We start from the raw sequence: 19334 nt of genomic DNA, 5'->3' as shown, positions 1-19334 counted from the left end.
TCACAGACTAGCATGTGATATGATGATGTGGATTTTACAATTTGTCCTAGGCCACACATTTTCCCATGCGAGGGATATATAATATCAATTTTGCCGGCTAGATTTCTTTGTACGTACGTACAAAGTACAGACTTGAAATATGGTCTTGGTCCTAATCATCATCTTGAAGGTGCAAAAGTTTCTAATGAAGAAAGTTTGACATCTATTATGTTTCTTGAACTGCACCACATTAACGAGTTTGCAAGTGTAACGTTTGAGGTTTTTTGCTTCTGTCGAATGTCAGACGAAGAGATGGAAGGATGCTGTCTAAAACATAAGATTATTTTAAAAGAAAGAAGAAGAAAACATGGGTGACATGCGAATGGTAATGTGTACATAACGTGGTTTTTCGGGCCCAAAATTACCCGAATTGTAAAAAATTCGCAGCCATGAGGTGTTGAAATATAAGAATTAGATTGACATCTTAGAAAATTAAGCAAGTATAAGTATGGATTACATAGAAGAGCAGCACAATGAAATTGAAGCTTTGGACTCTATTTACTGTGGCGAAATGGAAAGTAGGTATTCTCTGGAAGTGTTGGAAACGTGTTATTTCTGTGATATAACATCTTGCCTGCAAATTTCTATTCGATATGATTTTAGTAATTAAATATCGTAAATAATTATGTGGTATAATATTGCCATATATGACTGCAATTGTTTTATTATATACAGGGATGCAAGGTTATCAAATCCTGTTAACCCTCGAGTACTCGCGTGGCATCCCGTAACACGGATACTCGCGCGGGTGACAGTTGTCACCCATAATTTATTTTATTTATTTCGAAAAGACTAATTATAGTATGGTGGATTTTTTTGTTTTGTTATATTTACAATCTGTTATAGTGACACTTAAAAGTGGTTTTTGTATTATTTTTGTATCAAACAGGTGTTGTAAGAAAAAAATACCAAATCGTTCTTTAACAAAATTTTTGTATGGAAAAAATATCTTAAACTTTAGGCTACCATAACTTTTTTTTAATGCAGGGTAACATTGTAAAATTCCTTGCTCATCTGAAAGACAGCTTTATTGGGAATCCATAAACATATATATTAACATATTTTTGGCAAATATTACAAGGCAAAAGAAATCGCTAAAGCGTACCCTGCATTTTACATATACAAAGAGTATAGTCACAACAATGTTTGTTGCTCGTAATATTTTTTTTACGCATATTGTAGGTTGAAAATTTCAATGTAATAACTAGGCCTATAATGTCCTTATTTTGTTTCACATTTTGGATATCAAGATTGAAATGAATGTTTAACTACAGAAATACATTTGTACATAAGAATACTAAGAAGTCAGAAATATTTTACAGTTGGAATGTTTGTATTATCTTAGTCCCATTCCAAGCATTGAGTACAAACAATTGATGAATGATCAGTACAGATATGACGGTCACATTTTTCACAATGTTTTCTGGTCGTTTTGTCTCTCTCCCTCCCACACAGGTAGCAGTGACATCAGGCCTTGACCACAAGTTTTGCGCCACAAGTTCTAGGACTTCTCTGATAGGCGCAAGCCGATCAATTTCTCTTCGCTGCTGACGATCTCTGATGTCATCAAAACGAAGACATCGCATGAGAAAATGAAATCTATTCTCACTCATGGCAAGATAACAGACTTCCACACCAGTCCCTGCAGAGTTGTCCCGCACCTGCTTAGTTTTTTTTCCTGTTACTCCCCAAACAGCCGGTTAGTAGCAAAATGCCTATGAAAGCACGAATTTCAATAAACATTCGTGTGTTTGGCGTCCCTGTCTCGGCTAAAATGCTCCTTTATATGGTCAATATAAATGTTGGTTGATGTAACTATAGTTCCAATAACGTTAAAAAGTACAAAGCAACCAAGTGCACTGCGTGCTTCCCTACCCTGTCCAGTTGGTCCTGGGAGCCGCAAAATAATGTTGTCAGCTCTGGTTCGTACATTTCTGGGCTGAGGGGATAGTTCTTCCACTTCATTACATTTTTAAACTGGTCTCTTACCATGCATAAATTTGCAAATGGGTTGCCCTCTTCATCACTGGATTCTTCTTCCGCATTTGGCGCCAGGTCATTTTCGGCATTTTTCACTTGGTCCTTTTGTGGCTCACCTTCTTCTTCGGTGTCAAAGAGATTGTCCTGGACAACTAAATGGTCATCTCCACCATCGTCACTATCATTCTCCACAACATGGTCCTCATCGGAACTCTCACCAAGCAATACGTCCAAAATAAGAGAGCTATTACAGAGTCGTGAACGCTTTGGTGCATTCATAACGCCGTTAATCGCGCGGGGGACAAGTGTCACCCAACTGACTTTCAAGCGCAATAACACGGGCCACTCTTCACTACAACATACAAAAGCACACTAGTCAGGTAGCTGGAAATGTAGGCGGAAGGTACTGAAGCCCTTACCATTCTCCTCCTCCACACTACTTGGCGGTAACGAAAACAAAGGGGCTGGGTGACAATGGTCACCCGCGCGAGTACTGGAGGGTTAAAGGCTGTTTTAGTGTTATGAAACTTCCCCAGAGTTCAATACCAACTACCGACACAAGTTTCTGTTGTTTTAATGCGATTTCATCATACTACGTTTTACTTATACATTAATTCCCACTAGTTTACAGTACTGGCCGCCGTGGCTCAGTCTAACTACCATGCTAAAGGTCCCGGGTTCGATCCCCGGCCGGTTCAAATCTGGGAACTTTTCTAACGTTGAAAGCGGCCCCTGCGCCCACCCAGCGTGGAATAACCTGGGTACCTGGGGGATAAAGCCGGGCAGGGGCGTGATGCTGCACATAACCTTCCACTCACGACCGGATCAAGCAAGTGTGTGGCTGATCGGAACCTAACCTTATCGAAATGATTCGTGGGGCTATCAGTCAGTTAGGAATTTGCACACGTGGTGAACACGATATTAGGTATTTTTCGGTGAAGAAGGTTGGAAACACTGCATACCCCCCCCTATATGCCTTCATGGCGTGGTGCTAAGCACAGGGGAGCACTTTACCTTTTTTTAAAATTTAAAGTACTTACTATTGCTTGTCACCGTAGAATAGTTGCCTTGTCCATGGGAAGCGTGCATGCTTGCCTAAGGTAATTATTATTTTTTTGGTAACAGTTTCATACATCGGAGACACATTTCTTCATTTTTACAGAAGAAACTACGGTAACACTTTACTATACCTGAGACAGATTTCTTCAAATTTACAGAAGAAAGTACTTACGCAAATAATTTTCTGTAGCGTTGATGATGTTCGGGAATGTAATTTTGATTCATTTTAATTCGATTGCATGTGGTTTTGTACGAAAATCTATTTCCGACGCCCATTGCTGCTGCTGCCATTTGCTTTCTGCACGAGAGCACAATACGCTCTCGTATTGTCCGTATATGCTTAATTGAACGAAAGGAGTGCTAATGGAACCAAACCTAACAGGCCTAACCTAACGTAGTAGGCATACCTCGTCCCCGTGATGGTTTGTGGGGCTATCGTGAATTTTTGGGCTAACGTCAATGGTTTTTCTGGCTCAAGGAACGATCAACGGTAAGCTATCGCCATGTTGTGTGTGGAAATAAACAAGAACAGTAAGTACTCGTAAATGTAAGAAATATACATTACTTTCCTAACAAATTAAATTATTTCACCTAAATAAGTGTTCCGGAATGCAGAATAGTACGTTAGCAATGTAAAAAAGTGCGAAAGAAATGATTCCCAGGTGTCTCAGGTATAGTAAAGTAGTACCGAAACTACTTATGGAAATGAGTTTCTCCAAGGTTTCCAACGTTCGTCGAGGTATTTGCTTTCATCGTGGAATCTATTTGACCGGGAAATCATGTATTTTTCAAGAGAAATATCTCACCGACGCACAATTACCATTGCTCTCCCTACGTGAACCGGATGCTGCGTAAGTTTGATGACGTAACCCCCTGTCAGTGTTTCCAACCCTCTTTTTTAACTATGCTTGCCTAACCTAACCTAACCATATCGGAATGGTTTGTGGGGCTATCCGTCAGCTACCCGTGCATAATGTACAATTTGCACACGTGATGAAGACAGTAGTAGGTGTTTTTTTGGTGAAGAAGGTTGGAAACTCTGCATACCCACTACAGTACTCATTAAAATTTCGGTAACCACCAAACGTCTCTAATTCCCTTATTTTCGTATTTTTCAGATTGATACTTACATATTCTGCATTCGTAAGGATTCTTCTATTTCGCGTTTCGTTTTTTGCAGGCAAATAATCTCAATTTTCGAAATATGGAGTATTTTTATTTTCTTCGCTTTTGCTTGCGTTACACGCGATATGGCGGAGAAATCTTGACTAGCGTAGTCCATGATCAGTGGTTATGCAGTGTTGCGACCTTCTTCATAGCAAAATATCTAGGTACTAGTATGGAGAATACGTAAGTACGAATGTCAAAAATTGACGAAACTCGGAAGTTATAGGTGTCGTGTGGTGGGTGTGTTGTGAAATTGGTGCCGGGTGTTGAGGATCCGGTGGAGTTTTTGGTTGCACACGGGGTGGTGAAGAGAGGAAAGGAATGTGCAAAGTGTGAAATTGGAAATAATTGCGAATCATTGGCACTAGCCCCACGAACCATTGGCGCGTGGATAGGTTAGTAGGGCCACGCAAAGGTTTCAATAGTGAAAAAGATAGCCCCACGAACCATTGGCGCTAGCCCCACGAACCATTGGCGCGTGGATAGGTTAGTAGGGCCACGCAAAGGTTTCAATAGTGAAAAAGATAGCCCCACGAACCATTGGCGCTAGCCCCACGAACCATTGGCGCGTGGATAGGTTAGTAGGGCCACGCAAAGGTTTCAATAGTGAAAAAGATAGCCCCACGAACCATTGGCGCTAGCCCCACGAACCATTGGCGCTAGCCCCACGAACCATTGGCGCGTGGATAGGTTAGTAGGGCCACGCAAAGGTTTCAATAGTGAAAAAGATAGCCCCATGAACCATTGGCGCGTGGATAGGTTAGTAGGGCCACGCAAAGGTTTCAATAGTGAAAAAGATAGCCCCACGAACCATTGGCGCTAGCCCCACGAACCATTGGCGCGTGGATAGGTTAGTAGGGCCACGCAAAGGTTTCAATAGTTAAAAATTGGTTTCGAAAAAAATATTCGTAGACCCACACACCATTCTCGGATAGCCCCACGAACCATTGGCGCTAGCCCCACGAACGATTCACGGATAGCCCCACGAACCATTCACGGATAGCCCCACGAACCATTCACGGATAGCCCCACGAACCATTCATAAATAGCTCCACAAACCATTCACGGATAGCCCCACGAACCATTCATGGATAGCCCCACGAACCATTCACGGATAGCCCCATGAACCATTCACAGATAGCCCCACGAACCATTCACGGATAGCCCCACGAACCATACATAAATAGCCCACGAACCATTCATAAATAGCCTTAGAGATACTGGGCGAAAGGGGGGGTTATAGCCCCCATCAACCTCACATTGAGCACGCCACTGATCCTGTGCACGTCATGTTGTCGCAAGTTCGTAATCAGAAATGATGAACAGTAACTCACGTTTATTTACGTTCTAGAACTGTTACACAGTTACAAAACCGCGTATTTGGAAACACTGACCGGTTGTTACGTCATGAAACGCTCGCAAATATTTGGTTCACGTAGTAGACGGACATCAAGGGAACAGCTTTCGTGCATTGGAGTGACATTAATGTCGAAAATTACATGATTTACCGGCAAAAAAATTTCAACGAGGTGAAAACAAACTTCCAAGACCTTCCTAAAGTATAAATAAACCCATTTCGGTAAGTACTTTCTCCTGTAAAATTGAAGAAATACGTTTTGGGGATACGAAAATTTTACCCAGTACTCAACTTTTGCCCGTCATATTGTGTGTTAAGGAAGCAAAAAAAGGAATAACAAAAATTACTCTATGTGAAAAATTGTGTTTGTTTTCATGTAAAAAGCATAATGGCACCTTGAACTATGTTTCGCAATACACAATTGGTAAGTACGAACCATGCAAAAAACAAAATATCCGATTTTAATGTGTGTCTACTGGTACAGTTTTATTTTTTTTGAGCGAATTTACAATACCGGAAGTATCTTCAATTGCTTTCAAATTTGGCATACTCACTAATTTTGGCCTTGTAATCACGAATCTGCGGTACGAGTTTACTATCCTTGGGACACATTTATTTATTTTTACAGAAGAAACTACTTACTGTAATAAGATCCTGTAGCATTGTCGAACATCGGGAAGGTGTTGTGTGTGATGTGGGAATGTTTCATAGCTGAAATTCATGTTGTTCGTTGAAAATTAATTCTCCGACGGAGAACATGGTTTGGCGCGTACACCTTCGTACACCATCACGCATCTTCTTCTTCTTCTTCATGCATCACTCGTCGTGATTGTGTTTTGTTCATGTTCAATGGGTATCCAGTGTTTGGAACTGTCTGCGTTTGCAACGAGAGTTAGAAGAATGGCGTGTCGCAAGCCCCACAAACCATTGGCACGTGGTTAGGTTAGTTCGGGTAGGTTAGGCAAACATAGTTAAAATTTGGTGTCGTGTTAGTATCAGGATCTAGAAATTGGAAATAATTGCGAACCATTGATGCTAGCCCCACGAACCATTGGTGCTAGCCCCATGAACCATTGGCGCTAGCCTCTCGAACCATTGGCGCTAGCCCCACGAACCATTGGCACGTGGTTAGGTTAGTTCAGTTAGGTTAGGAAACATAGTTAAAATTTGGTGTCGTGGTAGTGAAACAAAAAAATTTGCGACAGTTTCCATTCTGAAAACTAATGCCTTATTTTCGCTTATTTTGCAATTTCTAGATGTTTCGCACTTATTCCAGGACGGATAGCGCCACGAAAGATTACAATTTTCTTCGTAAAAGAATGCGAAAAAAAAAATGAAAAAGAAATAGATCTGATGAACTTTGTTCATGGGCATTTCTTGGGTTCCGAAGGTTGAAACACTGCATAACAATTGAAAATGGAGGAAAGACAAGCCCGACGTGTCATTATGTAGGAAGGTGTACGCGCCATATTGTGTGTGAGGCAAGCGGAAAGGCTAGGAGAAAGAAGTACTGGTAATGTGAAAAATTGCTCTTACTTTCATCAAAACAACGTCAATACACCTTCAGGAATGTTCCGCGAAGGAGACACATAAGTACTAATGTCAAAAATTTGACAAAAGACAAGCACGACGTGCGATTATGTAGGAAGGTGTACTCGCCATATTGTGTCTCAGGCATGCGAAAAGGCCTACCAGAAAGACGTACTGGTAATGTGAAAAATTGCTCTTACTTTCACCAAAACAACGTTGATACACCTTCAGGAATGTTCCGCGAAGCAGATACGTAAGTATGAATGTCAAAAATTGACGAAACGAAAAAATTAGAGGTGTCCGAAGGATAGTAAATTTTTACCGAGTAAACACCCTTGATTTATGAAGAAAACAACTATTTTTTTGCAATGATTAGTGTTTCAAAACTATGTAAATGATGACCTTTAATTGTAACTATGCTTAACCTAACCTTACCGTGAATGGTTCGTGGGGAAAACATTTTTTCCACCTTTACGCAAGATGCCATTTTCTCACATGCAAATCAATGCTCTCACTTATTGCACAACACTTGAGCAACGATGGTAGCAAGACCGTTGTGCGGAAAGGAAGACGTCTTCATATCGTTCCATGTTAGTGTATGGAGAATCATAGCGGTAATTGACAAGGTTATTTTGCAATTTCTAGACGTGACCGCCAATTTTTAACTGCAGATTCGTGATTACGAGGCCAAAATTAGTGAGTAGCCTATGCCGAATTTGAAAGCAATTGGAGATTCTTCCGGTATTGTAAATTCATACATTTTTATTTCTTAATAAAAAAAATAATTTCAAATCCAAATAGTGCTCATTACTTTATGGAAGTTCAAAATTTCGTGTGACAATGATTTCCAAAATTCTACGATAACACTGGGGAACAAAAAAAATATTTTATTTTGTGGCATAAAGTTTAATAACAGTTTCAGCACACAAAACAGCTGTGATTGCCAATTGTATGATTGGTTCAGTTGAATTGACTCCAGTTATAAAAATAAACACACCATGGAAAATGTAGGAGGTAAAATTACTCTACGCTTTTTTCGGTAATATCAAAATTTGATAATGAGCTGCAATTCCTATGAAGAAACTTATTTATTTATTTGTAAATTGTTGCTAGGCAACTTATGAAGCATTGCTAGGCAATATATCGGACACTCAACAAAGCTTAAGGAAGAATACCAAAACATAAAAATGGTTTTAGAAAAAAATTGAATATGCTGAACATACGTAAGTGGCTCGTGTGTGTGGATTTCAAGATGGTGAAATTTTTACTAGGACAGCAAAGTGGGTACACAAAATATCCCTGTTTCCTATGTTTGTGGGATAGTCGTGCTAGAGAAAAGCATTGGACAATAAAAGTTTGACCCCCAAAAGAAAATATTAGTGGGAAAAGCTAATATCATTCATGAACCGCTGATAGATAGGGACAAAATCATCCATCCGCCACTGCATATTAAACTTGGGTTGATAAAACAGTTTGTCAAGGCCTTAGATACAAGTGGTGATTGTTTCAAATATATATGACACACTTTTCCAGGACTAAGTATTGAAAAATTGAAGGCAGGAATCTTTGACGGACCACCACAGATTCCTACACTTATAAATGATGCCAATTTTACAACTTACATGTCTTACATCGAATCTGAGGCCTGGCTAAGCTTTGTGTCCGTCGTCAAAAACTTTTTGGAAATCACAGAGCAGAAAACTACCGCGATATAGTTGGAAATATGTTGAAAAATTTTGAGAAATTGGGAGCTAATATGAGTGTGAAGATACATTTTCTACATAGCCACATTGACAGATTCCCTGAGAACCTTGGTGATTTTAGTGAAGAACAGGGAGAAAGGTTCCATCAGGGTATATGAATAATGGAAGAAAGGTACCAGGGACGGAGGGATCGCCACATGATGGCCGACTACTGTTGGAGCTTACAGAGGGATTGTCCTAAAAATCAATACAGCAGGGAAATCGCATAGAAAACGTTTCACATAGTTTGTTACTTCATTGTGTACATATTTTTTTTAATTATTATGATCATAGGCCTATATAAATTTATTTTTATAATAATGATTGTAATCACAAAAAGAAATATTAAATTGTTGTTGGAAGTTCATTTATATGTATGTCTTATGTTTCCGCCATTTTGGTTTAGTTGCATTTATTTCATAAATTAGAGCCAATTCAGGAAATATGTTATTATATCATTATTCAGAAGCATGAAATTGACCTAAATTAGCTCTCAAACACTGTGCCGCAATTTCACTGTTCCCCAGTGTAATCAGTCTTTCTGCTCGGAGAATTTGAAAAAAATCATGAAGCAATTGGATCCATTACCCAACTACCCATTTGTGGTTCATGTAGGATGGTGAGGAATGAGACCCAAGTTCCTATGGTTTAATTTCGAACTAATCATGGTGTACATGCATTATTTTTACATGGTTCTATTGTAGGCGTTGAGACACATTTTAGAGGCTTAGTAATTACTTGTTGTTTGTTTCCTGGCGAGCAGCAGCTATTGATTTGCGGTCATCTTGGGAACATCCTGCTGGCGAACAGCAGGTATTCATTTGCAGTCATCTTAGATATGTTCTGCTGCTGCCATCTACTGTATGTGCGTTAGGTGCAAAGGGATTACATCTCTAAATGTTTTCGTTGTTAAGTTGGGTTTGGGGCTCTTGTCATTAAAATAACACCCCTAAATGCTTCCAACACGTAATCACATAATACCACATCTCAAGCACGAAACCACCTTTGAGCCTCGCGCCAGAATTGTGTGTCTGAGATAGGGTGACGAACTTTCCCAGATTTCCAGGGATCTCCCGTAGAGCTAACTTTTTTTGATCCTCCCAGCTCGCGTACATTTCATTAACAACCAAGATCGTAAAATTTCAATTCATTCAAAGTTCGGCGAGCCCTACAAAACTTCAAGTTGACTGCAAGATCTTGCATGTTTAACCTTTGGTAGGTGGATGTGATGTCATGTCTTGCAGTAGTTGATTGATGCTTAGTTCTGCAGCATCACATGTAAGTTAGGACTAAGAAACATGCCCATTTGTAAATTTTTATTCTCTATTGTGATCTGTATATTAGTCGTGCACTGTGGCCGTGTGGTCTAAGGCATCATGCTTTGAGCTCGGACTATGGCTGGGGACGAGTAATAACATTTCTCCTGAGATTTCGGCCTGTGTATGGGACTGGTGATCAATCATCATCAGGAGGAAATTTGGGAGCTACAAATTAGTAGCATAACCTGATCTTTGAAACCTACAAGAACTGGGGGTTTGTAGTGCTGACCACACGTCATCCCATAACTGGTTGGATGATCTTCTACCTCAGCATGTGGGAGTGAGGCTGGCAGTCTGTAGATATGCCCTGGCCTTCACGATTGTTTCACCATGGATTATTATCTCTATATTAAATGTAAATTTATTCTTTTGTTCAATATTATCCATTCCATACACATTTGCTGGAGCGATGCTGTACCGCTAGGAATGTATAAAATTTGTTGAGACTAAATCTGTAAATTCAATGCCTAAAGTTGGAAATCTCCCTAAAATCATGCCGAGAGTTGGCCAACCTAGTTTCAGATGACCGTAAGCAAAGAACACCTGTTTATTATTGCAAGGTGTGGGTGCTTGGATAAGCTGCATTTCGAATCATAATTTCTCCAAGCTTCAAACCCACTTCCACAGTTCTTTTTAGATTTCTAAAATGCTTCCTAATACTCCCATAAAATTTGTGAAAAATCATGAAACATTTGTAAGCATTACTGAAACAGATACTTTCTTCATATCGCTATTGTATTAAAGTATTTCATTTCCACCACTGTAAAATCAATAATACTAAAAAAATAATCTAAAATATTTTATAAACGAACAAATTATTGAGTTAACTTCAACCCCTTCATGATCATAGTCAATTTTTTTTTTTTAATTTCAAGTTGTGGATATGCAGTACTAGTGTTTCATGTTGTGTGATTTCTTATTTTTTGTCAGTTTTGGCTGTCACAGTTGTGATGATGATGATGAATAATGATTAGATGGAACTGGTGAAAGGAAATTCACATAGAAACACTTATGCCAGTACTTGAACCTGGGATGGTGGGGAGATCGTAAGTCCAGCACTCAGCATGCTGTGCCACCAAAGTGACTGACTGCTAAGCATAATGGAAAACTAGAAATTAACAGACAACATGAACTGTGTTGTGGAATAATTAATGATAGATGAACTACAGGATTACCTACTTCAATGTTTTAGGACTTCATTATTACAAAACAGCAAACACATATTGTGGAAGTGAAACAACAAGAAGATAAAAATAATTTCTCAGTATCTCATACTTTTTAAATATACAGATTGTGTGCCTGCATGAGCATGCATATGCAGGTGTAATTTGAGGAATATTTCTACACATGAAGTTCTTTGAGCACCTATTTTGGGAAGGTGGATTCAGTTTACTTAACAAACTGCATCCTCAGTCTTGAGGGGAGCACCCCAGTTTGAAAGGTTGTCTGTGTCATTCATTCATTAAAGCAGGAATATTAAAACAAATATTTGCATTTGGATTCGCAAGCATGGCATGAGAGTAATACTTAATTTGCTTACCAATTTTCATCATTAAAATTGTAAGGAAAAAGTGATGATTAAAAAAGCGTAATTGCTTAAAAGTGGTAGGTGCAGAATGCTGTGTTAGGATTTCTTTAAAATAATCAAACATCACTGTTGCGCTTAAAATACATGTGCAGTAGCTTTTATGCATGTATGTGTAAAAAAGGGTGACTAGTGAAGGAAACTAATGTGTTTTTCTTCTTTTAGTCCTTGCAACAGAACCCCATTACAAATTTAAAATTGGGATTCATTCGGAGGAGTATGAACCAGAAACAGAAAATGGACTTGGTTGCTCACTGAAGTTCATTTACACACCCTCGTATCCTGACGAACCTCTAGAGGTGGAGATTGTAGACAATGAAAATTTTGATGAAGATCAAGTGTCCTTATTGCAGCAGCACATTGAAGAACAGGTTGGTAAATAATTTCATATCCAAACTGTCAAACTTGAATTGAATCTGAGATTTTGGCCTGTTGTTTGCGTATTGGCCAAACCAGATGGGAGCCCAATATATGAATATATATATATCTGAAATTACAATGAGATCTCAACAAATGTGATACTCACATATTCTTTTGCTTCCAGATCCAGGAGAATCTAGGAATGGTAATGGTATTCACTCTTGTCTCAGCTGCGCAGGAATGGCTGAACGCCAGGTGGGATGAGATCAAAAAGGAACGAGAAGAAGCCAGAGTAAAGAAGATATATGAGGCTGAAGAAGAGGAAAGAGTAAGTTGAGGAAACCACTACTTGTACAAATTAGAACAGATTCACGAATTTGATATTTAAGTGTACATTTCCAATTCTACCATTACTGTAAGTCATTGTATCATGTGTTTTACGAAGTTACAAGCTCCAAAAAATTAATGTGTTTTTGTGCGAAATATGTAGAGGGAAGTTAAATTGGTAGTTAACTTAATACATAATTGTCATGGAAAATTATGGCTCAATTTTCAAACCACTGAAAGTAAGTAATTAAAAAATAAATAATGATAATATCTTAGTATGGTTACCTCATATTCCATTGTGTATTTATACTATTACGGGAATGTGAAGTGAGCTGCAAATTCTGACCAATGGTTGTAACAAATTGTAGAACTAATTATTGACAATAAATGCACCCAATATCTTACATTGTGATAATGCTATAGAACTTTGTATCATAATTGAATAAACATGTATGCCTACATATTTCCCCACTTCTTTTTCTTCCAGAAAAAATTTGAAGGCACACGGGTAACAGTAGAATCCTTCCTAGCATGGAAACGTCGGTTTGAGTCTGAAACTATGACACTCAAGAAGCATGACAAAGAGGACAAGGATAATAAGAAATTGACAGGAAAGGAGCTGTTCTTGCAAGATAAGACATTGAATGAGTCTGATCTCAAGTTCCTTGAGGAAGGTACGAAAGCGTTATATAAAAATCCACTCGGACATGATTTGTCGCAACGTGTCATTACATCATATCAACATGTTATGATGCTTTCCTGCATTTCAAATGTTTACCCCTCTCAGTCAAAAGTCCTTGAAGCATTCATTCATTTTCATCACACATACCTGTGTATGCATATGTATTTGTGTGTGTGTGTGCGCTTTGCTTGTTTATTTTGGAGGGGGTTGTTTGTATTGTTATTTTACATTGCTTTTCTGCCACTCTCAGCTAATCTTGAGGATGAATGAATATTAGATAAAATTGATGAACCTAGGCACTTTGATGAGGACATTGAAAGTTGTCCACTGAACATGCACACTCAACTGTGAATCTGGTAAAGTCCGCGTGTTTATTATGTCCCCATCGGCAACCCTTTCATGAAATTTAACACTGACAACAATAGCCAAACTGCTCCCGATAAGCACGTGCACTCAGACGTTGTTGCCACATTGTCTTTAAATTTTTTATAGTTGCAAGGCACCTCTCATTATTTTTGCCCCATAACCACGTGCAGGGTTGATTTTTTTAAACTAGTTGTATTCTGTTATTTTATTGTTGTGTTATGGTACTGTTTTGTTGCTTAGTTATAGTGCTGTGCTTTTAGTTTTTTCCTTAGACTTTGCATAATGCAAGTTATCACTCACGGCTGCTAGTGAAAATCCCAAGTATGAAGACAACATTGCAGGATATTATTTCCTTCATGGAGAGCAGATGTGCCCATCCCCCCCATGGGGGGCAGTATCCAACTCTAGGTCTTACATTATGGCTGGTATTTTAGTTAGAGGGGGATTGTACATTAAATTGAGGGGGTTATCCACTTATTGTACATTACTATTGTCTTAGACTGTTGCAGAAATTCTGGTGTGGAGACTGAGAATTAATTTTTTTGGAGGAGGCAATGCTGTCTAAAATTAGCATGGAAATTTTTGTGGTAGGATTGAGTATTAAATTTAAAGGAGGAAATAGGAAGCTCTTGATAAAGTGTTAAATCTTAGATTGTCGAGAGATTTCTGTAGTGGAGAGAGAGTTCGAACATTAAATTTGGGAGACTGTATTTAGCGATATTGTATGTACACGTTTTCGACCCCAAATGTGCCAAGACAGAATCTGGAAAAGACAAAATATCTCGGGATCTTAAGGAAGTATTGACACCCCATTAAATTAATATTCTTGAAAGCCTGCAAAGAAATGGGTCTAAACATTTTCTTGCTCGCTTCACTCCCAATCATGTGTTGCGAGAATGCGTGTTTGGCGCTTTACTAAGGTGAATCTGAAGTTTTATACTATAGCTGCATTACAAGACATAAGCGATATTCTCGATATTCATTAATAACATCACTTCTTAAAATATAATACTTAGTGTTGGTATACTGCTTAATTTAAAGCAGGTGCATCATTTGGGACAAAAATATATCGAATCCGCATTTCTAACTTGTCACAGGAAAATTTTAAATTTGCACTGAAGATAAAATCCAAGTAATTATTGTTATGGATTACGGTTTGTTACTAAAATAATTATATTTACTCCAGGAAAATGGAGGGTGGGGGTGAGTTCTTTGAAAGAGGAACCCTGTTATATTATCGCCCTGAAGTTAAGAATTTCTAGCTAAGGTTCTGTAATGTCTCGTGAAACAAATTGAATGTGCCATACGGCTGGAGCATATTATTTGGTTTGCCAAGGTTGAATTATTCTTTCTTTATCTTAAGATGTGGAAAAATTTGTGTTAAATACTCAAATTGAGTTTTATAAACCCACTCAAAAATACTATTTATATGAATATTTACATATTTTAATTTACTACATTTAACCAATCAATGTGCTAGCTTTAATTTTTCGAAAATCAAACAATCAAAAAATATGGACAATGTAACATGGTATTTCATTCAAATAGACATCAACTATTACACATTGATCCAAACTATTTTCAGGGGATTACGAACGATTTTAGGGGTGGTCTTGAGTGATGGGCACCCCTGTTTAGGGAATAAGGGCAGATCAAGTATAGTGTTCTGTAAAGCTAAGAAAAAAGTTACTTTTGGTAGACACACTGTCATAATTAAATACTTTGTGGGGATTACGATATGGTTTGAGGGCGTGAATGATGTTTTTTTTGGGGGGGGACACATGATATGATGTGGGGGACACATGACATGATTTTTGGGGGGAATGTGCCATTAGCTTTGGGTGGGGGTGGGGGGGGATGGGCACCTCTGCTCTCCATGAAGGAAATAATATTCTGCAGTTTTGTCTTCATACTTGGGATTTTCACTAGCAGCCGTGAGTGATAACTTGCATTATGCAAAGTCTAAGGAAAAAACTAAAAGCACAACACTATAACAAAGCAACAAACCAGAACCATAACACAACAATGAAATAACACAACTAGTTTAAAAAAAATCAACTCTGCATGTGGTTATGGAGCAAAAATAACGAGACACACCTTGCAACTACAAGAAATTTAAAGAAAATGTGGCAACAATGTCTGAGTGCACGCGCTTATCGGGAGCGGTTTGGCTATTGTTTGTTATTGTTGCCAGTGTTAAGTTTCATGAAAGGGTTGCCGATGGGGACATAATAAACGCGCGGACTTTAGCTACTGACTGGAAGCCTCTATCCCACCTGCTGAGGTGGGAGATCAGCCAACCAGTTACGGGGTGACGTGAGGTCAGCACGACAAATCCCCAATCGCTGTAGGTTTCAATGACCTGGTTATGCTACTCATTCGTAGCTCCCCAATTTCCTCCACCGGTCCCATACACAGGCCAAAATCTCAAGAGAAAAGTTACTACCCATCCCCCAGGAGATTCAAACCTGCACGCGTCCTGTAGTCTGAGCCCAAAGCATGATGCCGTAGGCCACGGTGCGGGACAGAAGGTCATATTAGTGATTATGATTTCCTCCAGTTGTTTGATCCACTTAAATGTAATTATCATTATCCATCATTACAATATATATCCAAGTATCTAGGAATAGGTTTCACGAGAGGGTCTTTGTAGATATACCATGTGAAATACATTTGTAATTATTTTAATATTAAATAGGTGAAGAGGCAAAAAGATGGCATAAATAGAACTCTAATAACATACATTTATATGTTGGTTTATGAGTTGTCCGAAAAGTACATTACATTTATAATATGTTATTTATCAAATAACTTATGCATGTTCTGTTCTGTTGCAGGAGAAGAAACAGTGAAAGTGGACGAATCCTTGTTCCAGGACCTGGATGATTTGGAATTGGATGACGAACTTGATGATTTGGAAGATGAAGATGACTCCTGAGACCTTCAGATGTAAATCGTGCATCTGGGCTGTATGCATGGTTCTTGAGTGAATGTGTGAATTGGAACTCTGTGAGACTGGCATTGTTGCGAGATTGTAAATGCCCCCTTCTTCATTTTTTTATGAGACTTGTCTGCTTTATGAATTACCATTGTGCTCATTATCATCACTGATGATTGGTATTTGTTATATATTTTGTTGGCAATAACAAAGTTTCATTTGTTAAGCTGAAAAGTACTTTTTTTTGTATTTATTGTAAACCATAACAGCTAAGAAATAATTAAGTTTCTTTGAGATTTTAGTGCTGTTTCTATAAAATTTATTATTCAACTAAGAGCTCTTAATAGTTATCAAGGGTACCTGCAGTCAATTCTTCACATATCTCTACCTAGAGATGCGTGCAGTAAAGATTGATGTAAAAATTAATGGGGTTGGAATATTTTTTGCGGGCGTGTCACTTTTAATGTACAATAAGGCAGGGTAAGTGGGTTATCAACTTTGAGTATTACACTTAACCTAAATAGTCCAGGGGCATATGTCATTATAGTCCGTGGGTTTTTGAATGAAGGGAATATATGACTACCGGTAATATGTTGCTAGTGTGGTACACAATCATGTACTACCAGGTGTTTTACCCGCAATTGTGGCAGAAGGCCTGTGTGACATCATAAATCCAAGATGGCTACCGCTTCATGCACTAACTAAGAAAATCCATCAATACTTCTTTAATAGGGGTTGGATTTGGGGAAAAAATTATAGATACATGTTGTGTTCAGAATTGAAAAAGGAACAAAATTGATTCTTACAGTTTGTTTCATATCTCGTGCTGTTATGGAGATATATCCAGTGAAACTATTTTGTACCCTTTTCTGCAAAGATTCTATGCATATTTTACACTACTTGACATTCTGGCATATAAAGGGGGATAATTACTGCCTGTGATATTTTGTTGATGCCTACTATTGTGGCGTATTGCCTGTGTGACATCATACATCCAAGATGGCTGCCAACTGCAGACATTAACAAACAAAAATGACCATATCTCCTTAACTCCTTTAGGAGTAATTTTGACCATTTGTAAGTTTGTTGGGTTTTTACACGAAGGGAAGACATGTGTATGGAGGATGCTATCATTTGGAGGCATGCAATCATGCATTACAATGTGTCAGAAACTATACACAACGTCCAAAATCCAAGATGGCCACCATGGAGGTTCTGCACATGATATACTGTCCATATCCTGATTTAGAGTTCAATTATCAGAATTTTCCAGAGGCATTTTCTGTTAATAATTAAAAAGTGAAAAATATTATTATAATTTTTATAACTACAGTAGTGTCCAAAAGTTAAACATAACTAAAGATATGAAAAAATGTTTTATTAATAAAGTGACAGAACTGCATAAAACATAGTGAAAATAAATCAAAATGTTACATGGTATACAATAGAGTAGAATGAATGAAATTAAAAAAAAAATGTGCAAAGAGAGACATGCAAAAAAATAAAAAATAAATGATAATTTTCTTGACGAAAAAAAGAGGCTTGTATGGGGTGAAGTTACCCCTAACAGCTACACAACCTTGCAACGACGTAGCATGCTATTTACAAGGTGGTTCAAGAGTTCTACAGGCAGCTGGTTCCAATTCCCATGAAGAGGAGTGCGGAGCTCTGGAAATAAATGTCTTTGGTGGAGGATCGCAAGATAACTCTTCTCCTTAAGACAATACAGGATTTATGTCTGGGGACCTTGGTGGCCAATCCATGCAGTGGATTTATTCACTTTCAACAAAGTCATCCATCAATTTGGTTCGATGCGCACATGTATTATCATCATCTTTTCATCCTTGGAAGTTGAAGTCTGAGCCAACTGCGCCTCGCACATATTGCTGGAGTACCTCGTTTCTGTGCCTCTGGGCAGTAAGAGTACCTCCAGCAAAGATGTGCAGCTCCGTACGTCCATTGAGCATGATGTCTCCCCATACCAGTATTCCATCTCGACCAAACTGATCCCTTTCCACGATATTCCTTGGATTAAATCGTGATCGAGGTTCTCTAGAGATGAATGTGACGGGAACCATTTTGCTAACTGAATCTGAACTGATCTGTAAAGAGCACGTTCCTCCATTCGTACAGGGTCCAATTTCGATGATGCTGACTCCACTGTAAGCGGGCCCTTCTATGCACTGGATTAAGTGGGACACACACTACTGGACATCTGGCGTAGAGACCAGCTGTCCTGAGTCTCCGGTACACAGTTTGGCGAGAGAAACTCTAAGCCCTGAGGTTGCTGCAAGCTTTGAGGATAGTTGCAGGCATTGTCCGGTTTTGTCATGCAGTTAAAGCCAGATATCGGCCCTGTTGTGGCATTGCTCCTCATTGACAACCTTATTCTGGCCTACCATGAACATCTACTGTGCCTTGGAACCATACCCAAAGCCTGCAAATGACTGTGGCATAGTCAACGCTGTGCTGGTTTGTTTACCTTTCAATCAAGGGCCTATTTGACACTACTGTTGCCTATGTGGTGAGTTACACTCCTTCATGATTATTTATGGTGATCGTGCAGATCTCCCCCTTCCATTTTTCTACTTTTTGGACACTACCATATTATGGTAAAGGAGTAACGATGTCACCTGTGACTTCCTCATTCATTATTCTCTGGAGATCTAGGTAGTGTCAATATGACAGGAATGATCTTGTCATCGTCATCTTCAATTCTCCCATCAACAGCCTATTGAGATGGGTATATTTGGATGATCCTTTTCTGCTTTTATTTGACTCCAATACTTGGAAATAACTCCTTCTGATAAGAAGTGTGAGGGGAACTTTCGTTGGAGCAAGACGTGAACCTTGAACATCCTTTTTCGCAAACAGGTACCATCG

General features: G+C 38.7%; 1 protein-coding gene across 1 annotated transcript; it reads left to right on the top strand.

The window, feature by feature from the left end:
* The first annotated feature begins 287 nt into the window (after window positions 1-287).
* On the top strand, window positions 288-16747 carry LOC145989409 (RWD domain-containing protein 1). Its single transcript, XM_083124749.1, has 5 exons — window positions 288-557; window positions 11944-12149; window positions 12323-12466; window positions 12953-13139; window positions 16351-16747. The coding sequence occupies exons 1-5, from the start codon at window positions 488-490 to the stop codon at window positions 16449-16451; spliced, it is 708 nt and encodes a 235-aa protein (XP_082980875.1). The 5' UTR covers window positions 288-487; the 3' UTR covers window positions 16452-16747.
* Window positions 16748-19334: the final 2587 nt, after the last annotated feature.

The sequence above is a fragment of the Lepisma saccharinum genome, chromosome 6, assembly GCF_977018435.1.
Source record: "Lepisma saccharinum chromosome 6, izLepSacc3.1, whole genome shotgun sequence".
In the NCBI taxonomy this organism is placed as follows: Eukaryota; Metazoa; Arthropoda; class Insecta; order Zygentoma; family Lepismatidae; genus Lepisma; species Lepisma saccharinum.
This window is presented reverse-complemented; position numbering and strand designations above follow the sequence as displayed.

Excerpts from the sequence above, each read along its gene's own strand:
- LOC145989409 (XM_083124749.1), top strand. The coding sequence starts at position 488 with ATGGATTACATAGAAGAGCAGCACAATGAAATTGAAGCTTTGGACTCT. Across the intron at positions 558-11,943 it reads TTACTGTGGCGAAATGGAAA|TCCTTGCAACAGAACCCCAT; the intron begins GTAGGTATTCTC and ends TTCTTCTTTTAG. Across the intron at positions 12,467-12,952 it reads AGGCTGAAGAAGAGGAAAGA|AAAAAATTTGAAGGCACACG; the intron begins GTAAGTTGAGGA and ends TTTTTCTTCCAG.